This window comes from Passer domesticus, chromosome 3 (genome assembly GCF_036417665.1).
Source record: "Passer domesticus isolate bPasDom1 chromosome 3, bPasDom1.hap1, whole genome shotgun sequence".
In the NCBI taxonomy this organism is placed as follows: Eukaryota; Metazoa; Chordata; class Aves; order Passeriformes; family Passeridae; genus Passer; species Passer domesticus.
Window position 1 is genome coordinate 27,201,577 of NC_087476.1, and position 25,755 is coordinate 27,227,331.

Below are 25,755 nucleotides of genomic sequence, written 5' to 3' on the forward strand. Positions count from 1 at the left end.
TATATTCTTTAATTTTGAAATTCATGATTTTTAATTTCAAAGAACTAAAATAAATTCAATACAAAATAAAATATTTTTTTGGCCTAAAAGAACCTGTGTTGTAACCACATTCACATAAATCTAGTCAGTATGTGAAGCTTGTTTACCAGATTTCATATAGTCACAGCTAAAAACTGCAGTTGGGTGTCTAAACAGGTACTGATTCTTCCTCTTCCAATTTCTAGAAGTACTAATGGAGAGATAGGTGGGCTAATCAGATGCAATGCATCTTGGAAGAGGTCTGTAATTTTGGAGGCTGTTAGTCTTTCAGATTTGGAAGTCATGATATTTCTAAAGGTCTGAAACATACCCTATTTATATGAAAAGGGTTTGCAGAAGCCACAGAAACCACAAACATCAGAATAATTGAAACACCTGGTGCTAAGGTTAGTTTCAGAGGAAATACTAGAACATTACATAATATGAAATTTTAAAAATGTCCTTCGGAATAAGAAATGTGTAGCAGATTTTCGAGTATCAGAGAATTTTCTTCTCTCTTCAACAGAGAAAGGAATGCATACTGGATAGGTCTTACCCCTCAAACCAAACACAGATACTAACAGTCATGCTAATGGTTAAGTTAATTCTTAAAAGAATGTTTAGATATTTTTTATATTGAGGTGTATAAAAAAATCTGTGTTTTCTTCCATACTACTAGTAATTCTGTCTGTCTTTTTTTTTAAATTCCACTTCCTCAAAGTGCTTCTATTTTAAAGTATAAAGGCAATTAAATTCCTGTCACCATTAAAAATCCTGTTATTTTTAATAATATTTACAAGGATAAATATATTCAAAATAATCCATTAAAATTGATGGTTTTCAAGTGGTGTTTGGAATCCAGAGAGGTTGCAGTTAACTGGAAACTAGAAAATGTTGTCCTGGTTTTAAAGGAGGACCCTGGAAACTACAGACCTGTCATTCTCACTTCAATGCCCACTAAAATAATGGAAAATACTATTCTGGGGAATATTGAAAAACACATAGAGGACAACACAGCCAGCAAAGCCTCATGAACAGGGAGTCCTGCTTATTAAACTTGATTTCCTTCTACAACAGGATAACTCACCTAGTCATCTAGGGAAGCCATTAGGTGTAATTTTTTGGACTTCAGCAAAGCTTTTCATACTGTCTCTCCCTCTCTCCTTCCAGACCAAATGTCCAGAATTCAGCTGGATAACTGTGCTGTGTGAGAAATTGGCTCCAGGATTTAAAGACACAGTGATACCTATGATAGAAGTACACCCTGGAACAGAATTGCTGTTCTGTGTAAGGAAAAATATTCTTTCAGTCCTACTTATATCCTGAAAGACTGGATAGGAACTAGGATTTCTAAAGGTGACTACCTTCAGTATATTTTATCCCCTCCAAACTTTCCTGACCTAATTATTGTGATACTAAATAAATTCTGAACAGCGAATAGTTCTAAAAGGTCATTCTGAAATTATTCTTTTAGAGTTAATAGTGTAAAACCTACTTATGATAGGTACAATGACTGAACTGCTATATGATTTAGTGTTTGTGACACTTTAAACTGCAGCAATTCTTTGGTATTTGAATATATGACAGTTTGCTAAAAAGCAAATCATGATCTAAGTAAGGATTAACAACCTTGCACCTGCCCAGCTTGGAAAAAGAAAAAGAACATTTACAATAAACCATGCCAAGATAGGCTACATAATTTTTTTTTCTTTAGCCCACAAAATGGAAAATAGTGACTGAAAAGCTGTAAAATACAAACTTTAGACGGAGAGCAGCCTTTTCCAGCACATAAGAACAATGAAACATTTTTCATTTGATATATTCTTGATCTATTTAGATATGCAGAATAGGCATAGCCTTTCTCTTCTGCAAATAAGCACTTAGCAACTGCATAGTTATACATAAATGGACAGTGTTAGGAACAGTGGTTTAAAGGTATTTAAGACATCTCTAATTTCTGAAGCAGAGCTAAGACAACAAAGACTTGAGAGAAATTGAGTGAAGTGAAAGAGTGAAAAATGTGTTGTGTCTTTCTATTCAAGAAGAAGAAAAAAAGAAAAGCTATATATGAAAAATTGCTGGGAGGCCAAGCCAAGTCACAAGGCAGCTTACCGTTAATCAGGCAAAATTATCTCAAGAGTATTGAGTAATCAGTTTAATCTTTGTGACATGTTGACCCATGTGACATCAAAGGAAAAAGTAGGATTTGCTTATGAAGTCATTTTATGTTTTCCATAACTGCACATAAAGATTTACTGGCTACCTGAAACAACACAAACTCTCTGGTCAAAGGTTTGAGCTGCAAAAGCCACTGTTGTTCACAATTCTAGAAGGCTGTTAAAATTTGGGATAATAAGAAGGTAAAATGGTGAGGCAACATGACATACTGTAGAAGGGATACTGCTTTACTCTTGATTCCACCAGCGTAAATATGGAAATTTTTAAGACTTACACATTGACAGAAGCTAAGGGGTACTGAGGAAGAGTACAGGCACTTTATTTTTCTTCAGGCCAATAATATGTACTATTTCAAGTCTTGTTCTTAAACGTGTCACCCTGAATATCCTTTCCCCTGTTACCTCACTGTGTATACATTTATTTTGTCTTGTCCTGACCCTATAATTTCCCCATCCATCTACATCATAAGATTTTTCTTTTACCCTTCCTATCCTACAACTTGCTTCATTGCAAACACATATCACAGCATTTTGGAAGATTTGGGTTTTTTCCTTCTTTAATTTTCCAAAGCACACAAACTTCTTTACATGTGTACACATATGACTGACCTGAGAACAAAACCGAGACTTATAGATTTTGAACAATGTTTTTCAATTACAGGACTAGAGATCTTGCACTAGAATCCAATAGTACAACCCTCTTGTTGTGCTGCTCTCTTTGGTTCAGATCCCAGGTACCATCAGAACTTTCCACTGCCAGTGAGCAGCTACACACTCAAGGGAGTCATACAGGAACCTCTCTACTACCTCAGTTAAGATGAAGGAAAAGCTGAACTGACAGTGATTACACTTCCTGAATGCTGCTAAATCATCCTTAGGGATTACTTAACTCCAGGGAATGTAACAGTGCCTCTGAGGAGCAATCTGTGCATTTGGGATATGTTTCATATTATACCAAATAATAGGTTTTTCAAATAAATAATAAGAGACAGTCTTATTCAGAGGTTCTCATGACTATAAATTCCCTTCTTATTTTAAACTGCATAAGTTGATAATTATGATTTATTTTCAATATATTCAAAATAAGCTTTAAGAGCAAAGCATAATTAATTCAATAACTGCTCTGAAATGTAAATGCAAAGTGTGAGCTGCATGGAACACCTCATATCTTTTATTTTTTCAAAGAAAAGTAATCCTAATTATTTTAGGCTCCTCAGTACACACTACACAAATGACATTTTAAGATTTTCAAAACAGTACACTTGCTATGCTGATGAATGTTAGCCCACATGCTATATAGTTCAGTTGGTTCAAGAATCTACAATATAATTCAATCTTAACATAGAATGCTGATAGTATTCAAAAAATCAAGGAAAATCTTTTGAGTTACCGGAAAAAAAGCCCATTCCCTACCCCAGAAACACTTGTATTAGTCAATGTATTTTTTTCTTATTTTGTATTTGTTTTTGTTTGTTGATTTGGGTTTTTCCAATCATATGGAAGTTAACTATGCCTGTAGGGAGTTTCTTAGAGTAATACTTTTCAAACACAGAAGATGCTATTGAATATTTCCCTGTTCCAGGAGTAGATGATGCTCATAGATCTCCCTGGCTTTGAAACTCTAAATGACAGGAGATACTGGGTGGCATAAATACTGTTCACAAATTACCTCATACCTGAAAATCAACATCTGCTGTCTTTGGCAGGTATGCCAAAAGTTTTATTCCCAATATCATGATTCTTTCTGCTTTAAAGTAGCTGGGAATATCGAGCACAATGAACCTCTGAGCAGATGAAGAACGCATAGCCTAGAAGACATTTAGATATTACTAGAACACTTTTGATGATTAGAAAGCAGAAGATATTTATATTTAAATTTAAATTAATTTTGATACAGAAACCTAGAAAATATCAAATTATGTATAGTTTTTAAATGAAATTTTAATTTCTTAAATTTTTTTCTTGTTGTGACAGCCATTTACATAGAATTCCTACAGATTTTCCTATATATCTGGCTTGCTTAGAAGTCTGAGCACAAAGAAATCTGAGTAAAAAATACACTGAAAAGTTGCAGACTATCAAAATGCTTTTGCCTGCAGGGCAGCAGGTTGCACTTAAATAAAACCAGAACTAGGCCAGGCTTGTGATTATTCTTCAAGGTCTTCTTTATCAGAACTCTGGGGAAAATGACTGCTTGTGAAAGAGGTCTGGAAAGTTACCAAGTTTGAGCTTCTAACAATTACAAATAAAGTGCAAATAATGGATAAGTGGATAACAAGTGCAAATAATGGATAAGTGGATAACAATTACAAATAAGTGCAAAAAAGTGTTCAAAGCGCTCACTTTGCATGAAATTCCATGCTAACCTACATACATAGTAACTTCACTATGTCAAAATTAATTACCATCTTGATGTGGCAGATATAACAACATGTATTTAAAACCAGCATATGATTACAGATACTGAGAACAGGGAAATTACAACGGAATGAACAGCAATATGTCTGGCCGAACTGATGAAAGACAAAGTTTAGAGGAACAATGAGACTGATGACAAATCCAGTGAATATAACATAAACAATTCAATATGATAAAGATAGATTAGGAGGCAAAGGCATCATGTAGTTTCAACATTTTTCAGAAAGCAAGTGTACCCTGCTGTAATTGAAGAGAACTTGATTAAGGAGAAAGCTGAAAAAGCACTACGTTATAAAGAAAAGCATTGAGTAAAATCCAAAACCCTGAAATTTTCTTTATGCTAAAGGTGTTTAACCAGTAATGTAATCAAAAGCAGAATTTTTTGCAGAGCAAGATTTTAAACAAAATAATACTGAACAGGAAGAGCTTTGTAGAAATGTACCAATTTGACTATTAATAATATGTTCAGAACATATTTCATATTTTAGGCAATCTTAAAGGAAATAATGAAATATTGAACACAGGCAGTGAAAGTAGGTGACTCAATAGAGGGATGAAAATCCACTTCAGTAAAGCATTTGTTTAATGTATATTTTTCTCCATAATTAATGGAAGTAAATCCAGTTAGCTGCTGTGGTGTAGCAGATGTGGTAACATTCATATCTGGTTCTGCCAGGTTTTGTCTTTCAAATGTCTTTGTGAACTCTACGATCCACATACATTACAAAACCAGAACATTCAAAGCAATATTCAATTCCTTTGCCAAAACCAAAACCTTTCTGCTACAAAGAAGCAGAATAGTGTATATTAAGGAAAGGAGAAAAGTTTGCATCCTATCCCAGAACAGATATCTAAAGCAGATGGTGCAATTTTTCTTCATTTATTACAGTGTTATAGTTTACACAGATTAATGAATGGATTGGATAGGTAAGATGAATTCCACTCTTGGTGACTAAGTAGATACTTGCATAGAAGTAAATTCTAAGAGTCTTTATAAACAATGTCTGAAAGGCAATTGACAAAATGTCGATTCTGTCCTAACCATTACATGGTACCACAGAATCCCAGAATAACTGAGGTTTAAAGGGACTTCTGAAGTTTATCCAATTTAACCTCACCTGTTCACAGTTAGGGTCAGCTACAACAGGTTTCTCAGGACCTTGTCCTGTTCAATTCTAAAGATCTCCAAGAATGGAAACTGCAATCTCCCTGGACAACTTGTTTCAATGCTTGACTGCCATAACAGAAAGGAAGAAAGGAAAGGAAGAAAGAGAAGGAAAGTTCCAGGAAAGTTCCAGGAAAGGAAAGTTCCAGGGGAGGGGAGGGGAGGGGAGGGGAGGGGAGGGGAGGGGAGAGGAGAGGAGAGGAGAGGAGAGGAGAGGAGAGGAGAGGAGAGGAGAGGAGAGGAGAGGAGAGGAGAGGAGAGGAGAGGAGAGGAGAGGAGAGGAGAGGAGAGGAGAGGAGAGGAGAGGAGAGGAGAGGAGAGGAGAGGAGAGGAGAGGAGAGGAGAGGAGAGGAGAGGAGAGGAGAGGAGAGGAGAGGGAAAAAAAGAAAAGAAAAGAAAAGAAAAGAAAAGAAAAGAAAAGAAAAGAAAAGAAAAGAAAAGAAAAGAAAAGAAAAGAAAAGAAAAGAAAAGAAAAGAAAAGAAAAGAAAAGAAAAGAAAAGAAAAGAAAAGAAAAGAAAAGAAAAGAAAAGAAAAGAAAAGAAAAAGCTTTCCTGTATTCAATTTTTATCAATTGTTGCTTACTGGGGAATTACTTGCTAGCAGATCATGGGAAACTGAAAAAGTCATACATAATTTCACAGAGTGCTAGCAGACATGTGATTAAGAACTTAAGTCATCCCCTCTGGTCACGTGAAAACATTTCTATAAAATTTTTTTTTTTTTCCTAAGAATAAATGTATTTACAAAACATTATTTGCCACAAGCAATGTCATGGGAGTGGAAAAGCACACCTGGAGACCAGATCAAAAAATATATTTTCCTGCCAGATATATCTCATCTGTCATAGTCCTTTTCTAGAGATCACTGCTACTCGAAGGAATCTTAGAACTTGCTGTAATGTATCTACTGATTGTCAGATGAGAATAGCTATTCTAAAATATATGAAAAGTACGTAGTAGCAATTTTTCAGAGACTGCAAATTTTCTGGGTGGGTCATCAGTATTTTTTCTCAAGTTTTAGTAATAAAGATTATTAATAAATACACTAAATCTGTAATTATAGACCAGTACAACAGGTTTAACAGCTTCTAGTTATACATTTCTTCTACTATGGATTGTGTATTCAAGATCTTACTCATCCAAAAGCATTTCTCACTTAACTTTCTAATAGTCTTATTTTTTCCAATAAAAAAGACATAGATTTGCTTATGCATCAATGTAAGGGCAGCTATTAGTTTTGAGGATGCATTGTTGTTCCTTTTCTATTTTCTCCCCCAAAAAACCCAATCAAACTAACAAAACTCCCCAAAACAACAACAACAACAACAACATCAAATAAAATTCCTTTTAGGTCAAATCATGATCAGTTGGAAATCCATAGTGGTATGCTCAGACAGCTTGACCTCTTGACTATAGTCACAGTATCAGGAGGCAGTTCTGGCAGTATGAATTTGATCTGTATATTTATGTATGCATACTGAGAACAGAATCTATTTAGACATGCATTCACAAGAAAATAAATGTATTCTATACCCCATAAAAATGGTTTATTTGTCTTTTGGTGCCTTTATACATATCTTTCCTTGTCTAGAAATACTTTTCTCCCCTAAGTGCTTTAAATCAATGATATAAAGTCATTTTTTCCAACACAAGCCCTCAAGCAAAGAATGAAAAGCAAAAAAGTCTCTCCTTGGCTTTATGGGTATTCATTCTGATTTATAAAATTATAGTATAAAAATGTAGACCAAAGAATCAATATTCCATAATACTTAATTCCAGAATTCTTTGGTTTTCCCGTGTCCTTTCAATTCCCTGAATTTATTTCTGAAATGTTGCAATGTTCTAAAAGTAGCACTGCTTTTAAAAAATGCAGCCATCATTTGTCTCATTGTGAAACGAGAAATGTCAAGTTAATTGTACTACATACAAAAATAATTTATCTCAAGAGATATACACTTTTCTCTGTACCTATGTTACATTAAAAATGTTGATTATGCTTATATACTATATACTCATATATTATAACTTATACTGTAATATTATAACTACATACTCAAGAGGTAGAATTACCTCCTGGGTTTATACATAAGTATGATGAAAGGAACACCTGAAATCCTGAAAAGATTGTTGTAGTGAGGTGACACTTCAGTTGCTGATCTCCTGTCAGCATTGTAGCAGTCTCCAACCTGCTTCTCTACTGCTCGAGTAGCCTGTGTGGCAGAAGGTGAGGAATGGCCATCTGTGTCAGGTACGGCAGCAGCTGCCATATCAGCGGCTGCCGGGTGACAATAAATCTCTTCCAAGCACCTGGAAACTTCGACAGACACTTTTATCTTTGTATAATAACACCCCACCACCTCAAAAAGTTCTCTGAATAGAAATGAGGAACTCAAGAGAACACCAGCTGATAAAGGCCAGAACCTACTGCAGTGCAGATGTGCTGTGCAGTCCAGGTAACAGGGTGTACTCATGAGTTCTTTATCAGGCACAGCAGTCATTTGTTTCAGTACAGTATAGCTAATATATGTATACTATATGTATAAGGCTGAACTTGAAGCATGATATCAGGTATGTAAAAATAAATGGTTTGTCATTAAAATTTTACAAATTTCTGTTTGCACAGATGTGACTTGTGCCAATAAAACCAAGTAGGATATCTCATAATTAGGAATTCAAACAATGACAACTTTTCAGTATCCATCAGGAACTTTCTACCTGAAGACTTTGCAGGAAGAAGATATACATAAGAGCACTTAAAAATATCTTGAGTCTCACTTTTACAAATAGATGCTTTGAACACAGTTAACTACTGCTAACTATGTTGATGAAAAGTAGTTCTTGAGATACAGTATTCAGCTGAATATTTCAGAAAGTAATATTCTGATTTAATGAATGACAGATCTCCATGTCTGGATCATGGAACTGGATCATGGCAAGGAATAATTATGTTATGCAGTTTTTCTCCAGTACTAGTTGAATTTTGTCTGTTGTCAGCAGTTTAACATTAGCTAATCATTTTGTCAAGTTTATATTTGTCTCTTTAAAGAATATGAATGATAAAAATGATGATTATAAAGAGATGATCTTTGAAGGAAAATAGTCAGACAATATCAACCAAAAAATGGAAGATGAGTATATGATTCTTGTGAAGGAAAAGGCAGAACAAGCAGTTCGGTCAATCAATCACTCAATCAGTGAATCCTAAGAGAATTCTGTATACCAAAACTTAGCATCCTCTAAGACTCAATTACCCAAATAAAAAACTCAAACAAATAAAAACCAATAAAACTCAAACAAATAAAAGCCAATAAAACTCAAACAAATAAAAACCAATAAAACCCCAAACAAAAACAACATAAAAAACCAAAACCAAAACCAAAAGAAAACAAAACAAAACAAGCAAAAAAAAGACCCAAAAACCAAAACAAAACAAAAAACCCCCACCAAAACAACAAGACAGGACTCGGCTTATTTTTTATACAAATAATCACTTTGAAGAGGTATATAAGCAAAAAAATTCTGAAACTATCTGTAAAGAGAATACTTGATACATGCTACCTGTGTAATACTATTTTTAAGAAAATGAAGAGGCCACAATGAAGGTACAATCTTCACAATGAAATATTGCACTTCTGTTACTTTTGACATTTTGTAAATGTTTTTAAAATAACAGGATAAGCAAATTTTGGTATCCCAAAAACATCACTACAAACAATTAGAATGGAAGAGACTTTGAGAGGTTTGTCCAATATATATTTAGTCTAGAAACATATAGGTGCACAGAAAAAGAAGCACTCAGAAAACATGTGAATTAGGAAAAAAAGAATCAAAGTCCCCATGGAGTAAGGCAAATTATCTTTCTCTCCTGCTGACTAGCCAAGGAAGAAGGGAAGATTGGCATTAGAATCAGAGATTACTGAACACAATATGAGGCATATGAAATTGTACACTCTGGAAAACTGAAAACCCAACTAAAAGAAAGTGGAGTTTTCGTCATTGGACGTGAAAGATGGTGAGAAAAATTCATTTGAGAGATAAGAGTAATTTTGCAGTTACATATAAATGCAATTAAGAAAGAATGTTGGAGTAAATACAATAAAATTAAAAGGCAATACATGACATTTAAAAAATATTATTAAAATTAATATGTTTCCAATATTCTTACTATTTTAGAAGTATTTACAAGGAAAGAAGTTTGATATATGCATTGTTCAGAAGCTCTTTCTACTCACCTTGGGATACTTCTCCTGCATGTAAATCAGGAGAGACCTGTTTAGACCAAAGTTCCATAGACACAGCCAACATGGATGGAAGGTCATTGTCTGAAATTTCAGCAGGAAACACTTCAGCCACTTCACTGAGAATTTTCTTGCTTTGGGGCATAGTAGGTAAACAGGTGATATTGTTTATTCCATCAACACAAAGAAACCCAGTGGAGCAGGAGTATATAAGACAATCATTGTAATTAATCTCACAGCTTCGTCCCTGAAAGAGAGTTTTCAAATAAAAGACATTTATGAAGGCAATTTACATTTCATAGTGATGTTAGTTAAAACTACTGCTTTCTTTTGATTCTAAAATATTTTTTGTTTATAATAAACTGTTTACATTTTCAAAAGGAAATATTATGTGAAAAATATTCCTTAAATAATTTAATAGTATAGTTGGATATTTAAATTTTAACTGAGTGACATTTTGACTCTGATTATCACGAAAAATAATTTCTCTACAGATTTGTAATTGCAAAGTATCAAAGACAATATTGTTACCACTAATAAAACCTGGTTAAAATAATGATCTTCAGATAGAATGTAGGTATAAAAAAGACTTTTTACAAAGGACTTAGCTGTCTAAAAATCTATGGCTTGGTCTGACTTGCAAGCTAATGTTCTTTCCTTTTGCACACTGCAGCCCATTGTTTGTTGTCTGTTGTTACCAAATCTGCACACAGCTGCCTTTTAATACCTTGCATTGACAGATAGTGCTTAGAAAAGAAAAAAATATAGTGGCAGTCTCAAATTGGACCAAGCATTCATTTCCTATTTTTTTATCAAGAGTAACAATTCATGGGAAGTCTGAAATATCCTCCCTAGTAATAAACTAAAAATGATTATATTCAGTGGTCTGTAAAAAGGCAAGGAATAATTATGTGAATTAAATGCATTCTTGAAGTGTGAAATAAATATATTCTGAAGTCAGACCTGAGTTCATTTTATTTTCACTTCTGTTGCAATGAACTAATAGGCTGCATGAAGAGAGACAGCTAACAGCTATCCTAGAAGGATACTACATATTTGGATAACTATTTAAAATACAAACATTTCATCCCTGAAGACATACATCTCTAACAACATATCATCATGGCATAATTTCTGACTGAATCTTCTCCTGCAACTGGAGCATATGTAAAAAAATCCAAACCTTCTGTAGAGCTCAAGAAGCATGTGTTCATTACACACTTTCCTGCAGACAAATGCTTAGATAGTCTTTCATGTCTACCTGGCTAACTATTCACACAGAACTTGGGATAACTTACATTTTATGAGATCTCTGTCAACTCTATTATATTAATTTATGATATTAAGAAACAATAGGAAGGACAAGAGAGAGAGAGGGGAAAAATGTAGACATGAAAACTGAAATTACTTTTTTTACAAGTAGTTTAAATTATTTGGGGTTTAAAACAGAAGAGTTTAAATTGGTGGGGTTTGAGTAATTTTGATACATTCACGTTGTTTCAATCAACTTCTTAATTTCTTTCAGCAAGCAGACAAGCTATCTGGTAAATTCATGGCGTCTTATAAAATCACTCACTGTGTCAGTATTCCAAAGCACAAAGGAAAAACAGGGCAATTAATACGTCAGTTTCCATGCATTTCCTTCTTGCTCTTTTCTAATTCCACACATAGAACAAATGATCAGTTTGAGCAAGCTCATAATCATTCTTAATCCTATAAAACTTATGTTTCATTTTGACTTTCCTGTGACAGATTAGTACATTTTTATGACTGCTACATTTAATGGCAAAGAGCATTTGATTACGATTTTATGACTCATAGAAACAAAGCAGATGTGGATAACCTCCAGTGTGCATGAAGGGTACATTAAGTAGCCATAGATAAATTTGATAGCACTGAAAGTGCCTGTTAATGCTTTAACAGTTTCCATGCAGGGGGATGGAATAATTTAGCTTGTGCAGATTTGTATTTAAAAGTAGGTATATGTCTGTAGATGGTTCCACTTAAAAAGTAAACACTTATTTCATATACCACTGACTATGCTTTTCTTCTGAAAATTTATGAGAGATTTCACAATCTATGCTTTATGATCCATACTTTGGATAGCAGTACAGACATAGACTACAGAAGATTTACATACACACTGTAGCTGGAGTCCTTTGAATACCTATTTCTCTGTGAGTTTTGCTGTTTCCACTCCACACCTTAGGAACCAGAACCCATTGGGACCTAACAAATATACCTCTTGAGGTGTTTAGACCACAACTTCTTATCCTTGACACTGAAGATAGGTATGTTAAAAATGTTTCTATGGTGGTTCCCCCACCGTGTTTTCTTACTTTTATATTTCTTCCCAAAGCACAGTGGAATTGGAGGGACTGAAGATGGAAAAATGAATAATGAAATAAAAAGCAAAGATGATGCATCTTAAATTTCAGGTGCTTCAAAGGCTTGTTATTTTCCTTCTGCAAGGGCTTGCTTTTTCTGCAACATAATGTACAATTAATACTCAAGCCATGAACTAGTAGAAAAACTGCCCCCATGGGTCAAATATCTATCTAGCTCCATCATCAGTGAGCTATTAATGAATACTTTGGGAAGAAAGCAGGAAGAAAACAAGCAGAGTTAGCATCTGGTAACTCACCAGATATACCATTCCAACTTTTGGCAATAAGTAAATCAAAGACTCCCTGGGCCAGGGTAACATTCAGAAGAGTAGTTTGAATAACAATTAATGTATTCTCCTTCTAACCCATTTCTGGGTTTATTTGTTCTTCTGGTCTCTACAGTGTCACACAACACTGACTTGTACCAATAAATTCTGTACTAATTGAAAAAAAATTTCTCTAAACAGATTTTAATCTTTCTCTCTGGTGTTTTATTTGGTATTCAGAAGTTTTTTTGGGTTTTTTTTTGGTGAGACATAAATGGGAAAAAAGTTGTGAATCTGATCTTCTCCATTACAATTGTTCATGTAAGATAAGCATGAATATTTCAGGAAAAAATGAGATTATTGTAACATAAGGATCAAACTGTTTCCCATATGAAAAGACTGTGGCCTTCAAGTGATGTATCCTTCATCACTACTTGACATTGTTTTGAAAGCCAGTCTGCTTTAGAACACAAAAAGGCAGCAGTTCTCTGTGGGAAGTATCAATGTTACCCATACTACTCTCTAAAATCCACCTTTCAAAAATGGTATTAATTTTTATTGGATAGTTTTTCCTTCCCAGGATAGTTTGTCAGTAAATTTAGTCATATTGTTTGCATTTTTAAGATCCATTTTTACCTACCAAGCCCTTATGGTAAAATAAAGACTTTACAAAATTGTAGACAAAGAGTCACTGGAACAGGGAGAAATTCCTGGTGAATTCCTTGAACAAAGCATATGTCACTTCTGTGATTCCATTTAGTTCAAGAAGTATAATAACAATTCTGAGCAAGCTTAAAAATAAAAAGTATTTTCTGTGCAATTTTGAACAGCCAGGTAAAAGGAAAGATAAAGAGTTTCAGCATCTCACCACAAATCCTGGCTTGCAAAAACAGGAATAACCAAAGCTGGGCTCCTTCTGAACACAGATACCATGTATGCAGGGGTTGGACATGCACTCATCAACATCCAACTCACAATGGAGGCCTTCCCATCCTGTCAGAAAAAAGCAAAGCAAATCCCAAAGCAAGACTTATTAAAATCTACATCCATTTACTGAGGGTCAGTGGAACAAAGGTATGGGTAACTATCATCCATTCTCACATATATGGAGATATATATTATGGGGTGAATTATGGGTTTTTTGGGCTTTGGTTTCTCAGAGTTGAAAAAAATAACAGAAAAAAGTTTAAAAGAGAAACTCTGAGATTACTGTACCAGATCAATGAAGAGGACATTTTCTGAGCAAATACTTTGTGTTTGAACACTATGAGACTCTGTCTTCTCACAGTTCATTAGTCAGATTACTGGAAATTTTATTAATGTACATTTCTAACTAAAATCTCCTTTACAAGTAAGTACACCATACATTAGAGGCTAAATTCTCATCTTGAAACTGTGTTTTAGATCACGTAATTTAAGTCTGTCTCGAATTTGCTCCCTGTAGGCTAAGCTGAAATGGAATCAGTCCATTTGCTTGGTAAACACAAACCCAGAACTCTGTAAAATATGGCTAGTTAATGAAGAGCACCAGACTTTCTGCCATGATATTCCCACCACCCAGTAGAGATTTGTTTTTTCTCCATTTCACTATTTCTAAACAAACTAACAAAGCAAACCCAATGGCTCCACAAGTCCCCTAGCAGTTCTTGGCTGCTAAAAATCTCGTTGCCACTGCTCAGACTTTGCCTCAGACTATGCATCAAATGGATTCACCTGCCACGTTTCAGTCTTGCTTCAGCTGCCCTGGTAGAAGAGCAGCCTGCCCAGTTAAAGACTTAACCATGAGCCTACTATTAATTCCAACAGCTGCTGTTGTTGCTTTTGAGCTGTCTGAGGTGCTGTTAGAACACAGTTTACATCTCCATGCTGCTTCTGCACCTGAACAGCCTGAAGCTGCAGGCACAGAACCTGAACATGCATCTATTATTCTAAGGGTATGGCGCCTGCTACTGGGACAATAGCTGACAAAATTCATGATCCATTACAAAATGCATTTGTCAGAGCTAAATCCATTCCCTTTCCTGGTATCACATGCTGTCACCACATGCTTCACTTTGTTCTCTGGAGGTTTTTGGAAAGCTGCAATCATCTGCCTTGTTCCTATTTTAGTCTTGGTACCATCCTTTTTCCATTTCATTAAATTACAACAGGGAATCTGTTGAGAGGTATATTAGACTACCTGCCCAGTTGTTTCCCATTGTTGCCTTTATAGCCCAAAAAATCCTCAATCCCAGCTCCATATTTCTATAGGTGAAGCTAAGAAGAGAAATATAAAATCTATTATATGTGAACAGTCAGAGACTGCAAAAAATGCCAATTTTTTTCCCCCTAGGTATTTCTACTTTCTCTCTCTGGATGATTTTTTTTCTTCTAATCCCTTACTTCAGATGTGCAACTTTGAAAAAAGTTTCTCCTCTCAAAGGTTCCCCTGCCTCTCCAAATTCATCCCTTTTCAGAGCTGTAACATTCTCATATCTTCAGCTGTTTTAGAGACTCAAAGAACATTGGAAAATACCGTATTATTAAAAAAAAAAACCCTCAAGATATGTAAAAATTATGTATATACTTAATGCATGTGTTTTTTCTTCTGTGTTTTTACCTAATGGAAAAGTGATTTACAGATCTTTCACCCCTACTAACACATGGTATTAAAAGGAATATAAAAGAAAGTCAGCCATGCTTGGGTTGGGAGTATTTAAAACATGTTAGCTGTAGGGGTGAGTTCCAAAGCCCCAGAGGACTTTCTCCTACTTATACTAAAAGTTTCTATGTTGTACAGAGACAGCAGTCACAGTTCTTGGCTGGTGAGCAATTTTTAAATGCCTATATTAAAATATCTTTGATGTCTTATTTTAATAAGCTTTAAAAATAAGGAAAAAAATGGACTTGGCAATGTATTCTGTGTGAAACATTTTAATGACTGAAAAATACATCTTTAAGTTTTTAAGTCATTAATATTGGTGGAGGGGGATATGGTCATATGCAGTACCAGGTGGATATGTAGTACTGAAGTTAGGTCATGACTCAAATTTTTTAAGATCAGAAAGATCTTTATTATAATGAATTCTGTATGAAAAAGTCCAAAAAAATTTCACTCATTGGTTCATACATCAGAACTGTAGTGTTTTTTCTGAATTATCAAGTATCTCTCTGACATTAAAAAAAGTTGCTAAAAATATTAGGCTGTAATCAACATAGTCCTACACATAATTAGCCTTTAGTAAGCCAAAGATACTTAAATTTAAGTCTTACAAGTTAGAAAATCATTCTTTATTATCAATTAAACAAACTAATAAATTGACTATCAAAATGACTGCCAAACTGACTATCATTTTACACATGCATTTGCTTCAGTATCTTCCATAATTTTTTGAAGATCTTTTTTATATAGTTTTGTAAGCTGCATTAAGACAAACTCAGAATGAAAAAAAATGCAAAAGATATTCATATGCAGTTTGCTATGTGCTTTCTTATAAATGCAGAGCAAGAATGAGTGGAAAGACTCTAGAGAATTGTATGGTATTTAACTTCAGGAGAGTTTGCTAACATGTTTTTGCTTGTAAATTGAAACCAATAATGTGAACATATTTTGACACAAAGTAACTAGATCGGATATATGGAAATATTATGGGTTAACAGACTATTTATCATCCAGATACCTAAATTATCTCTAAAATTGCCAGTAAGAAACCTTGTGTCAGTAATATCACAGAAATCATTCAGCAGCAGAAGTGAGTAAAATATTAAATAAATTTAAACTGAAAAATTAAAGTTTCAGGAGACAGGTACTCATATATTTCTTAATTTAAGAGTAATTTATGGAGCAGAATGCTACTTATGTATATGGATTAGAAATCTTACTTATGTTGAGAAAATTATTTTTGTTAGTAGACATGACAGGAGATTTTAAGCAGTCCTGAACAGATTAAATTTGTGATTGCATGACAATGCAGGCTGATTTTGACCTTTGCTTTTGAATAAATACTAAATCTCTTATGTTTTCATAAGCCACTAGATCTGTTTTAGTTAGTCTCTGTCAGAGTTAGGAAACACTTTTTAAGCAAGTGCCTTTTTTCACTCTATTTTTAATGTTTAAAAAAAATTTATTTTAACCCCTGCCAGCAGAATAAGCATAGGTATGCCTTACAACACCAACACTAAGGATAATAATCAAAATGTTAATTAAAGTCTTCAGAATTTCTTCTCAATCAATCTCATTCTATGGGTAGTAAAGTTATTTTGCTGTTAAACATTGACTTTTTGATGGCTTGGTCAGTAAATTACATTAGCAAAGATCATAAACAATAAACCTGGCTCTAGATAACACTTCAGACTCCCTCAGTGAGCTGGCTTTACTTTGAAGCCTTTCTCCTATGCTTACTGGAGTAGCTAATTCTTTTTAGATTTCAGCTTGCCAAAGAGATAGCATTTTGTACCTTATAGCTCATATATAACAAAAGAGGTTGATGTGGTTTACTAATTTTCTCACTAGTAACACTGATAATTCAAAACTATCATTGTTTAAGATTGCTCTGTCATATGGCAGTTACCTTGTTGACATTTACAAGTGTATCCATTGATATGATCAGTACAGGTTGAGCCATGTAGACAAGGTGATGAATTACACTCATTAACTTCTATTTCACAAAATTGTCCAGAAAATCCAGCAAGACACCTGAAGAAAACAACATTTCAAAGTGTCAAACTATGCATAAACATCATATAAAATAGACCTTGTGTGGAAACAATGTGTCTAAAATATGTGCATTAACAAGACATCATATATTACTTTCTGTTTCACGGTATTTTACTGGAACACTTCCAAGCTTCATGTTTTGATATATGCTGATTTATGATGGCAAAACCCATCCAAACATTTCACATCTGGACTAAAATCAAACATAACAGTCTCAATTAGAGTGTACCGGTTCTATCAAGGTGAATACAAACCTTTCTTTATGTACTCTTGGGAGATTGTCTACTAAAATAATTTATCTAAGTAACTGCAGCCTGTGTTTGAAAAACTGCTTGCTGACAAATATGTACTATCAAATATAAACTACAGCATAAAAGTTAATCTTCAGGGCCCAAGCTTTAATTATTATTGTAGTTATAAAATATTAGTTTTCTTAAAAAAAAAACTCTTCTGTATTTTTGTGGTTGTTAATTCTATGTGATAATTATATCAAAGTAGTTCCATATGATTTCAACATATAGCTTACAAGACTTACAAGACCTTTAATGAAGTTAAATTAATAAAATTTACAGATGTGTTGGATACATGGATATATTTCACATGAGACAATGTTTTCAAAGAGTCCTTTTAGTAACTGGGTGGGGCACACCTTCTATGTTGTCTTGAGTCTACTGAAAAGGATAAAGGTTTATGCCTCACTTAAGAGGGAGATGAGTGCATTACCCAAGTACCTTTGAGTAAATCCAAGTACCCATGTCACCTATTCCTCAAGGTGCTACACTGAGTGAACTCAACAGGTATAATTAGAATGAGGCACCTGCAGTTCCTACCTTAGCTTTCCACATTATGAAGCAAAAGAGGAGGATGGACAATGAAACACATGTATGTGACACCTCCTGAGCGGTTATTCAACTGTGTATCAGGAATTGTACTTTGGTCTACTTTTTCTGTGACTATTAGATTATGGTTTTTTCACTTCTTATGGAATAAACTCTGGGTAATGGAAATTTGCAATCTACCAAGAAAATAACAACAGAACAGATTTGTCAAAGTCTACATCAACTACAGATGACAGCTATGGCACACTGCTTGGAAAATAAACGAACTGAAGTGTGCACTACTACTTTTCAAATATCTAGTCATAATATATGAGAGAAAAAGGATGGAAAATACACCTTAATGAGTGCGCCATAAGCCCATCTGCTTTTTGGTTGAAAAACATTGAAAAAAATTCACTGAGAAGATACAGTTTCGTCCTTTGATCCTATTTGTAAATGTCAAAGCCCAGAAGTTAGAACACAACTTCACATACCCAGCATTAATCACCCTAGCTATCCCACCCAATCCTATGCTCGATGGGATAAGGAATGCAGAGGATGATTCGGCTCACTGAAATCTTCGTTTTCTTCATATACCTTTGTCTTCACACTGTCTACAGAGCATATTAAAGAAAAAAAATTAAAATACAAAAAAAAAAACCAGATTGAAGGGAGCAAATTTTTCCAGACATGAAAAGGACAGAAAGAATATTCTATTAGGGGAAAAAGACAACTAGACACAGGCAATACTATGCCAGTTTAAATTCAATTTAACTTCATGCTTTGGTGCAATTATGCGTACTTTATCTTAACAATAAAAAAGAATTTGCAGAATAAATTGGGAAAAAATGTACAATTGTGTAAAACATCTGAAGATAACAACTACCTATGTGTATCTAACATATTTGAGGTTGATATTTTATTCTGTAAAAGTCAAATATTGAAAAAAGATCTTGTTAAGAACTCTCTTGTTGGCTGCCTCAGTTGGGCACATTTTGATATGTGGTGTATATACTTGCTGAGGAGTAGACACCAGTAAAGACTAGAACAGTTAACTGAGCTCCTGTGGCCATAACTATTTGGAGCAAAAATTATTAGTGGAGCAGGTTGCTATAACTTCCATGGAGAATCAATAGTATGGAATCAGCTAGATATTGCAGGTTACAGCCTGGATGAACTCTGTGTAATTTCCTACTCAGAAAAGCTTGAGACTTCAGAGACTCAAGGCTCTACAAAGCCTTGAAACTTCAGAGGTATAAACTATATAACCATGGGCCTAACTCTATAGACACTGAGGTAGAAAAATATATATATATTTATATATATGTGTGTGTATACATATAAATGTTTGGGAAAATAACATATTTTGTACTGCAAGATTTCCAAATATTTATTAAATTTATAATACCATGTAAAGTGATTGTGGCACCACCAGAAATGAAAAAGTTTTACAAATAGGACTTTGCTTTCAAATTGAAATTTAGATGGAAGGCTAAAACCCATGAAAGCACCTAGATATCCAGTATATCAAGTCTTACATATATCAATATGTACAAGGTGCCCTTTTTCCAATGTCAGACATTCATTCAACTTATAAAATACTTTAGAATATTGGAAACATTTAACAAAATGTTGTGTTATTTTTTTTTGTAAAAACTGAAAAAATTGAATATTACAGTATTCAATTTGTTTCTGTTGAAAAAGCATGATGCAATATAAAAAAAGTTTCATTGCTGCAAACACAGCCATGTTCTTAACTAAATTATTCTGAGCAACTATGAAGCAACTATGAAGCAACAGCTTAGTATCAGCAGCTTTCACAAATTTCCTAAAATTGCAAAAAACTTTACACTTTATTAAGAGTTTTAATATAGTTAACTTTTCTTAGGATTTGACAAGCGCTTCAATAATATTCAGCTTTTGTGCACTCCCACCTTCCCTTCCTTCATATCTATTCCTTTAAAAAAAAATAAAAAAGTATTTTTGTTCTGCCTCTCCACATTCTTACTTCCCTTCTGTCATTCCTTCTAGAACATTAGAAGGGACAGAAACAGTAGAATCTAAAACCAACTGATATTAGAAAGTTTAAGTAGGTATGGAATATGTTTCTTGTTGCTATAAATAGAAGTAAAAATAACTGAAACACTTTGCAACATTTCTATGTGTTGTTTGGGATATGAACATTCTGTAAATGAAAAACAGAGGCTATTAGATAGCTTTCATATGAAGGTATGATCATTGCAAATCTTGTATGTCGATTACCATCTAATAGAAAACAATGTATGTCTTTATAAGTAAATGCATTTCTAGGTTTATCAGCAAATAACTCCTAGGGCTTATCTAACAAAGTAAGCTAGTGCACTGGGAAGTCTGAGCTTTTAAACTTACAGAAGGATCAACATAAGATCAATACTTTTGTACTGAAAGGCAGCATAAAGTAGTGGTCATTTGCTGTAAGAATAATGCATTCACAATTTATTTATGACCAGTTTTAGGGATGTTGACAAAGATATTTCTCTTTTCTGTCATTCCCCACAGATTTTTTTATCTCATAGAAGATGCTGACATACTGTGGTGCAAATATAATCCCTTTTGTGTTGTGCCTTTACATCAATCATTATCAGGAGTAATTATCTTAATTTGAGCATATGCCAAAGCAATAGCTGAACAGAGACTGAAAGAGGGAATTAAATGAAGGATTTTGATCTATGAAAATTCTTGCTATGGTCAAAGTAATTTTTTTTTCTTTGTTAGTAAACTTTCAGCCTCAGAGAAAATCTACAAGAATCCAAACGTCAGCTGCATTTTTCTCTACAACACTGATTTATATTCTCTTGTAACCCACTGCTCTTTGAGTCTGTTTTGTATCTCATCATTTGAGTCCATTTTTTTTCCTGTACCCTTTTCCTTCTCTCTCCCTCTTATTCTTCATCTGCCTTGTGACCTTTTACAGCTTATGAATAATTTGTGTATCAGTGAGATATGAGGTTCAGAAAAAACATGGTTTCTACAGCACAGAAGTTTATTAGGTTTATCTGGAGCAATGATTAACAGCAATTGTACTTAGAGGAGAATGTTTATGCAGTAACCTTTACCTGCTTATGTGACTCAGTCAACCTGGTAAAATCAATGAATTTTGTGGATGAGTCCACACTATGGTATTTTTTGGGGACGTCAGTTTTTCTTCATGAGAGTTAACCTTGATGACTTTGTTAATGTTTTGCTAATACCTCCAGGTTAGATAATTAGGATATTGGGCAGAATAATAGATGAGTGTGAAAAGCATATCTCCTGAGCAAATGCCCTAGCTAAAATTGTCTTGTAAATGTGCAATCTCTTTTGACATTTGTCATGATTTTTTTCCAAATCTGCATTTTCTGTCCAAAATAAGTCTAGTTAACTGCTCTACTGTAACAGGCCAGATCTGTCACTGCAAATTTACACTGGGATTGCTATACATTATTAACAAGCTATGAAAAGTCACTGGCTAAATGTCATGGATGCTGAGATATAGCAGCACCTTGAGATTCATATAGCAAACAGTTTAGTTTTAATCATCTTGGATCACAAGGAGCCTTGACATTTGCAAGGTAACTTTTTCCTTTTTAACTTCCAGTGGAATCATGCCTCTATTATCACAATCATAATTCTTAACTTCAAATGTGATAGAAAGTTTTACTGTCTAAATTAAAAAAGTGAAAAATCAATCAAACATGGACCTTATAATTCATTTAATTGATACTCATGTGCCACCTTAGAAAGGAAAAAAGGAAGAGCAAGGAAAACCAGATAATTTAACCAGCTTCAGAATTATTAGAGACATTTCCTGTGAAATAGATGAACCTTAGCACTACTGAGGCATGACCTTCATGAGAAGTATTAGCACTACAAACTTCTGCAGAACCTTTTTAATTTTAATTTTAAAGAAAAAATAATTAATTTTAAATATACCTACCATTAAAAAATGATTTCTTAAAGCTTTAAATTTTTGGCAGGGGGGAATTTTTCTAGAGTGATAAATAAAAAATTCAGTCTTTATCATACTTTGCTCTCTAACAGCTAACCTTTTGGATAGTAAATTTCAATTTACCGGAAGCCAATGCATCATTTTTGCCCTTTTAAGTGGGATTGCTCACAGACAAAATATAAAAAACCAAACATCATTTTATTTAACTGAATTTTTCTCTCAAGATATACATGAACAAACCAAAATCCTGGCCCTATCAACATTCATTTGGAAAATGAAATGTCTCATTTCAAAGTTACAATGTGATGTTCATAAAGTTCTGAATGTTCAGATCTTTTTATTTCTTTCAAACTTAGCTGCTCTAATGTGTGGGTTTTTTCTTATCTTACACATCTGCCTATCTATATTAGCTCAATACACAAGTATATTCACATGTATATGTGAAGTACTGTCATCAGGTTACATAATGAATGACCACAACAACCCATTCCTCATTATCCCTAAACCACCTGGGGAAAGAAGTAGTACAGGAGTTGGGAAAAGGGAGTGAACTTAAGCCTGTGGAAAAAAAATGATGGAATTGTGGAAGAAAAATGGTTTATTTTTGTCATTTTTTTTCTTCTGACCATCTTATTCTATTTGAAATTGGCAACAAATTCAATTTCCCCAAGTCAAGACTTTTAGCCAGTAGTTCCCTGTGTTTATTTAGACCTCTGAGTTTCTCCATCTTATTTTCTCTCCCCATCTTACTGAGGAGTGAAAGAGTAGCTGGGTGGCATCTGGTAGCTTGCCAAGTTTAAACCACTATAAGGTTCTGTGTTTCAAATGATTTCTACATAAGTAGTGAAATTCTCAATTTCTTTTCCTGACTCAAGAATTAGTTCTGTTTATGGCAATTAAGACAAGTCCTCTTGAGGGCTTGCCAGAACCTTGGTAAGGAACCTATCTCAGAAAACACTAATATAACATGAATTTCCTCATGAATTGATCTGTACTTAAGGCATATTCTGTAAAACCTGAAAAACTAAACAAAAACCTTAAGGCAGAATTATAAAATATAATTTTCAGGAATGATTTGGGGTTGTTTTTTCCTTCTATTTCTCACAATAATACAGTTGACTACTATAACATTGAACTTGGTCATATAAAAGTCTATTGACAGTAGAATCTGTTATAGCATTCTTGTTTCATCTGTTCAAGTTACTGAAAGTTTTACTTTATTTGTTTCATTAAAAGTGAGGTTAATAGCTATGGGCATGTTACTGTGAAGCTGATAGAATAGTCAGAGAGGAAGTTTTTATAATCATCTAATAAAGGCCAAGCTCTTCATTGCTTTAGAATTAACTTTTACAGGCAAATCACTTCAACTGAGAAACCTTTTTTTAAAATGTTCCACTATTCCAAACTTTGCATCACACATTTTAAACACCTTTCATAGTGAGCTTTACCATGGCCTTCAACAAACACAAAATCATGGGTGCTGGACAGGTCACATAATGAGCTTACCTTGGTAGTCACTGTCCCATGCAGGTTTTCCTGGCTACAGATTTTGGGCTTTTATCATACCACACTCAGATGCAGGAATTCCCAAAGAAACATTGAAAAAAGGAAGGTATCACATGAAAGCAGATTATCTGCTGCATGGTCGTCCATCTAGTCTGAAGACTGTGGATACTGCTGATGAAGCAGCAGACAACCCAATCAATGTGTATGATATTAAATAAATACATAAATAAATAAATATGTGCTCTTCTGATCTTGGAGTCTGAAAAACTGAGGAGAAAAAAAGAACATTGACTTCTGTGTGCACATGTGTGTGACCTCTTAGTGATTGCTGGGATCCTGTGTTGGATCAGTATGGATCTTTTTGGTACTGTGGTTTCACAAATGGGTTAAACTGATTGTCTTCCTAAGACAAATGGCTCTAAGTTCAAAATAATAAGAGTCAGCTGCCTTATCACTAATACTACTGAAAATTTCTTCTCCTGATCTCCTTTGAAGCATGTTTTTATGGAGAGAACTTGAGAAAGCAGCCACTAAGGAATTTATACAAGTCTCCTGAGAGCTTTTCGGAGATTATTATCTCTAAAACCCTTCCCAGAGGTGATGCTGATATTTTTAATTTTAGAACACTGACAATGAAGCTTTCCCCAAGCTACAAGTATAGCATATCATGTTGACTTTTTTATTTCCTTCTCCTCCTCTGTATTCTCCTTGGATGTACTGTCTAGAATGAAGCAAGTTTATTTACTCTGAAGATAAATTTCCCACAGGATGAAGTAAAAATACATTATAGCTCTCCATGGTGGTCAGGAAATGTTAGTTCTATTTTAAAGAATATTCAATATTAATCAAAAAGAAAAAAATTGAATTAGCATACTTGAGTGTGCTAATTCTGTTTTAAAAGGTATACCATTTATTCATCTAAAGTTCTGTTCTTGTCATATCAGAATCAGAGTCCCTATTACAGATCTATAATCTGAAATAACACAAGACATCTTTTTTTTTTTTTTCTGCTGTATTTCTTAGATTATGGGAGAAATCATTAAATTATTAATGCAATTTAGAGTGGTATGAAAATAGTTATTGGAGAAAAACTAATTTGAAAAGAGCAGTACCCTATATAGTACAAGAGTCCCAAGTTCAGATCTTGTAAATTTTCTGATTCTGATGGTCAGGAACTTCTCCATATTCATCATTAGTTTACATTGAATATCTTTGCAAGGGTAAAATGAATTTTAACAATGTAATTTATAGTGGCATTCTCTAGCAGAACTTCTTTTAGAACAGGAACTACAAACCACAAGGTTGGAACCTTATCCATATGTTAACTATCTTCACTAACAATGAGAACTTATCATAGGCTTACAAGAGTGTCTGACCAGCTTAAAGATATTAGAAATTTGATATGTAATTACAAATGTATAATTACCTATGATTTATATTTGCAGGGGTAAATGTAAGAAAGAATGAATTAATATATCAATACGTTGTAAAGAATGAAGGAAATAGAAGAAGTTTATTCTTTATGCCCTTGAAAGGTGATCCTATCAGCATATTGAACTGGATATACTCTACTGCAAGGCATCCTTCTTCACACAGGAGGACTGCTGCATGTAAAAGTCCAAAACAGATTCAGATTGTTTAGGCAGAATTGGAGTTGGAAGCTTTGCAACTTTTCAGCTTTCTTTTTATCAACTTTCTTCATCCTTCTTCTTAACTTGTAAAAATGTTAATAGAACAGAGAACTAATTAAGTCTATAGAAAAGAAGAAAAAGACCATGGAATCATAGGACAGTAAGGACTATATTAAGAGCTTTATTCCTGACTATAATAATATAAGTGCAATGTGGACTATATAAAACTACTTTTTAAACTACTCTGAACACACAGTGTTACCCTGGAAATTGTTGACAGTTTAATTAATTAAATTAATTAATGTATGTCATATTAGAGTCTTTATTCTCAAAGAATGTTTTGGGACCATCAGAACACATACTAAACATTTGCTAATAAAAAGTTCCATTCTTTCTAAGGTCATTCTCATTACAAGAGATGTTAAACTTTTTCAGTCCACTTGGATTCAGTCTTTATTTTCCCTATGA

At 33.8% G+C, this 25,755-nt stretch overlaps 1 protein-coding gene and 1 long non-coding RNA gene across 6 annotated transcripts in view; one reads left to right on the forward strand and one right to left on the reverse strand.

The window, feature by feature from the left end:
- Window positions 1–25,755, reverse strand: part of EYS (eyes shut homolog) — a 797,842-nt gene that overhangs the window by 321,152 nt on the left and 450,935 nt on the right. For all 5 annotated transcript variants that reach the window (XM_064412283.1, XM_064412282.1, XM_064412281.1 and 2 more), the window contains 3 exons: window positions 17,220–17,344; window positions 13,538–13,662; window positions 10,011–10,263 (listed from right to left, as the gene is read on the reverse strand). In XM_064412283.1, coding sequence (XP_064268353.1) covers window positions 10,011–10,263; window positions 13,538–13,662; window positions 17,220–17,344 — 503 coding nt within the window. The remainder of the gene's footprint in view (window positions 1–10,010; window positions 10,264–13,537; window positions 13,663–17,219; window positions 17,345–25,755) is intronic.
- LOC135296221 (uncharacterized) overlaps window positions 1–25,755 on the forward strand; it is a 62,619-nt gene that overhangs the window by 32,184 nt on the left and 4,680 nt on the right. The gene's annotated exons all lie outside the window — the stretch shown is intronic.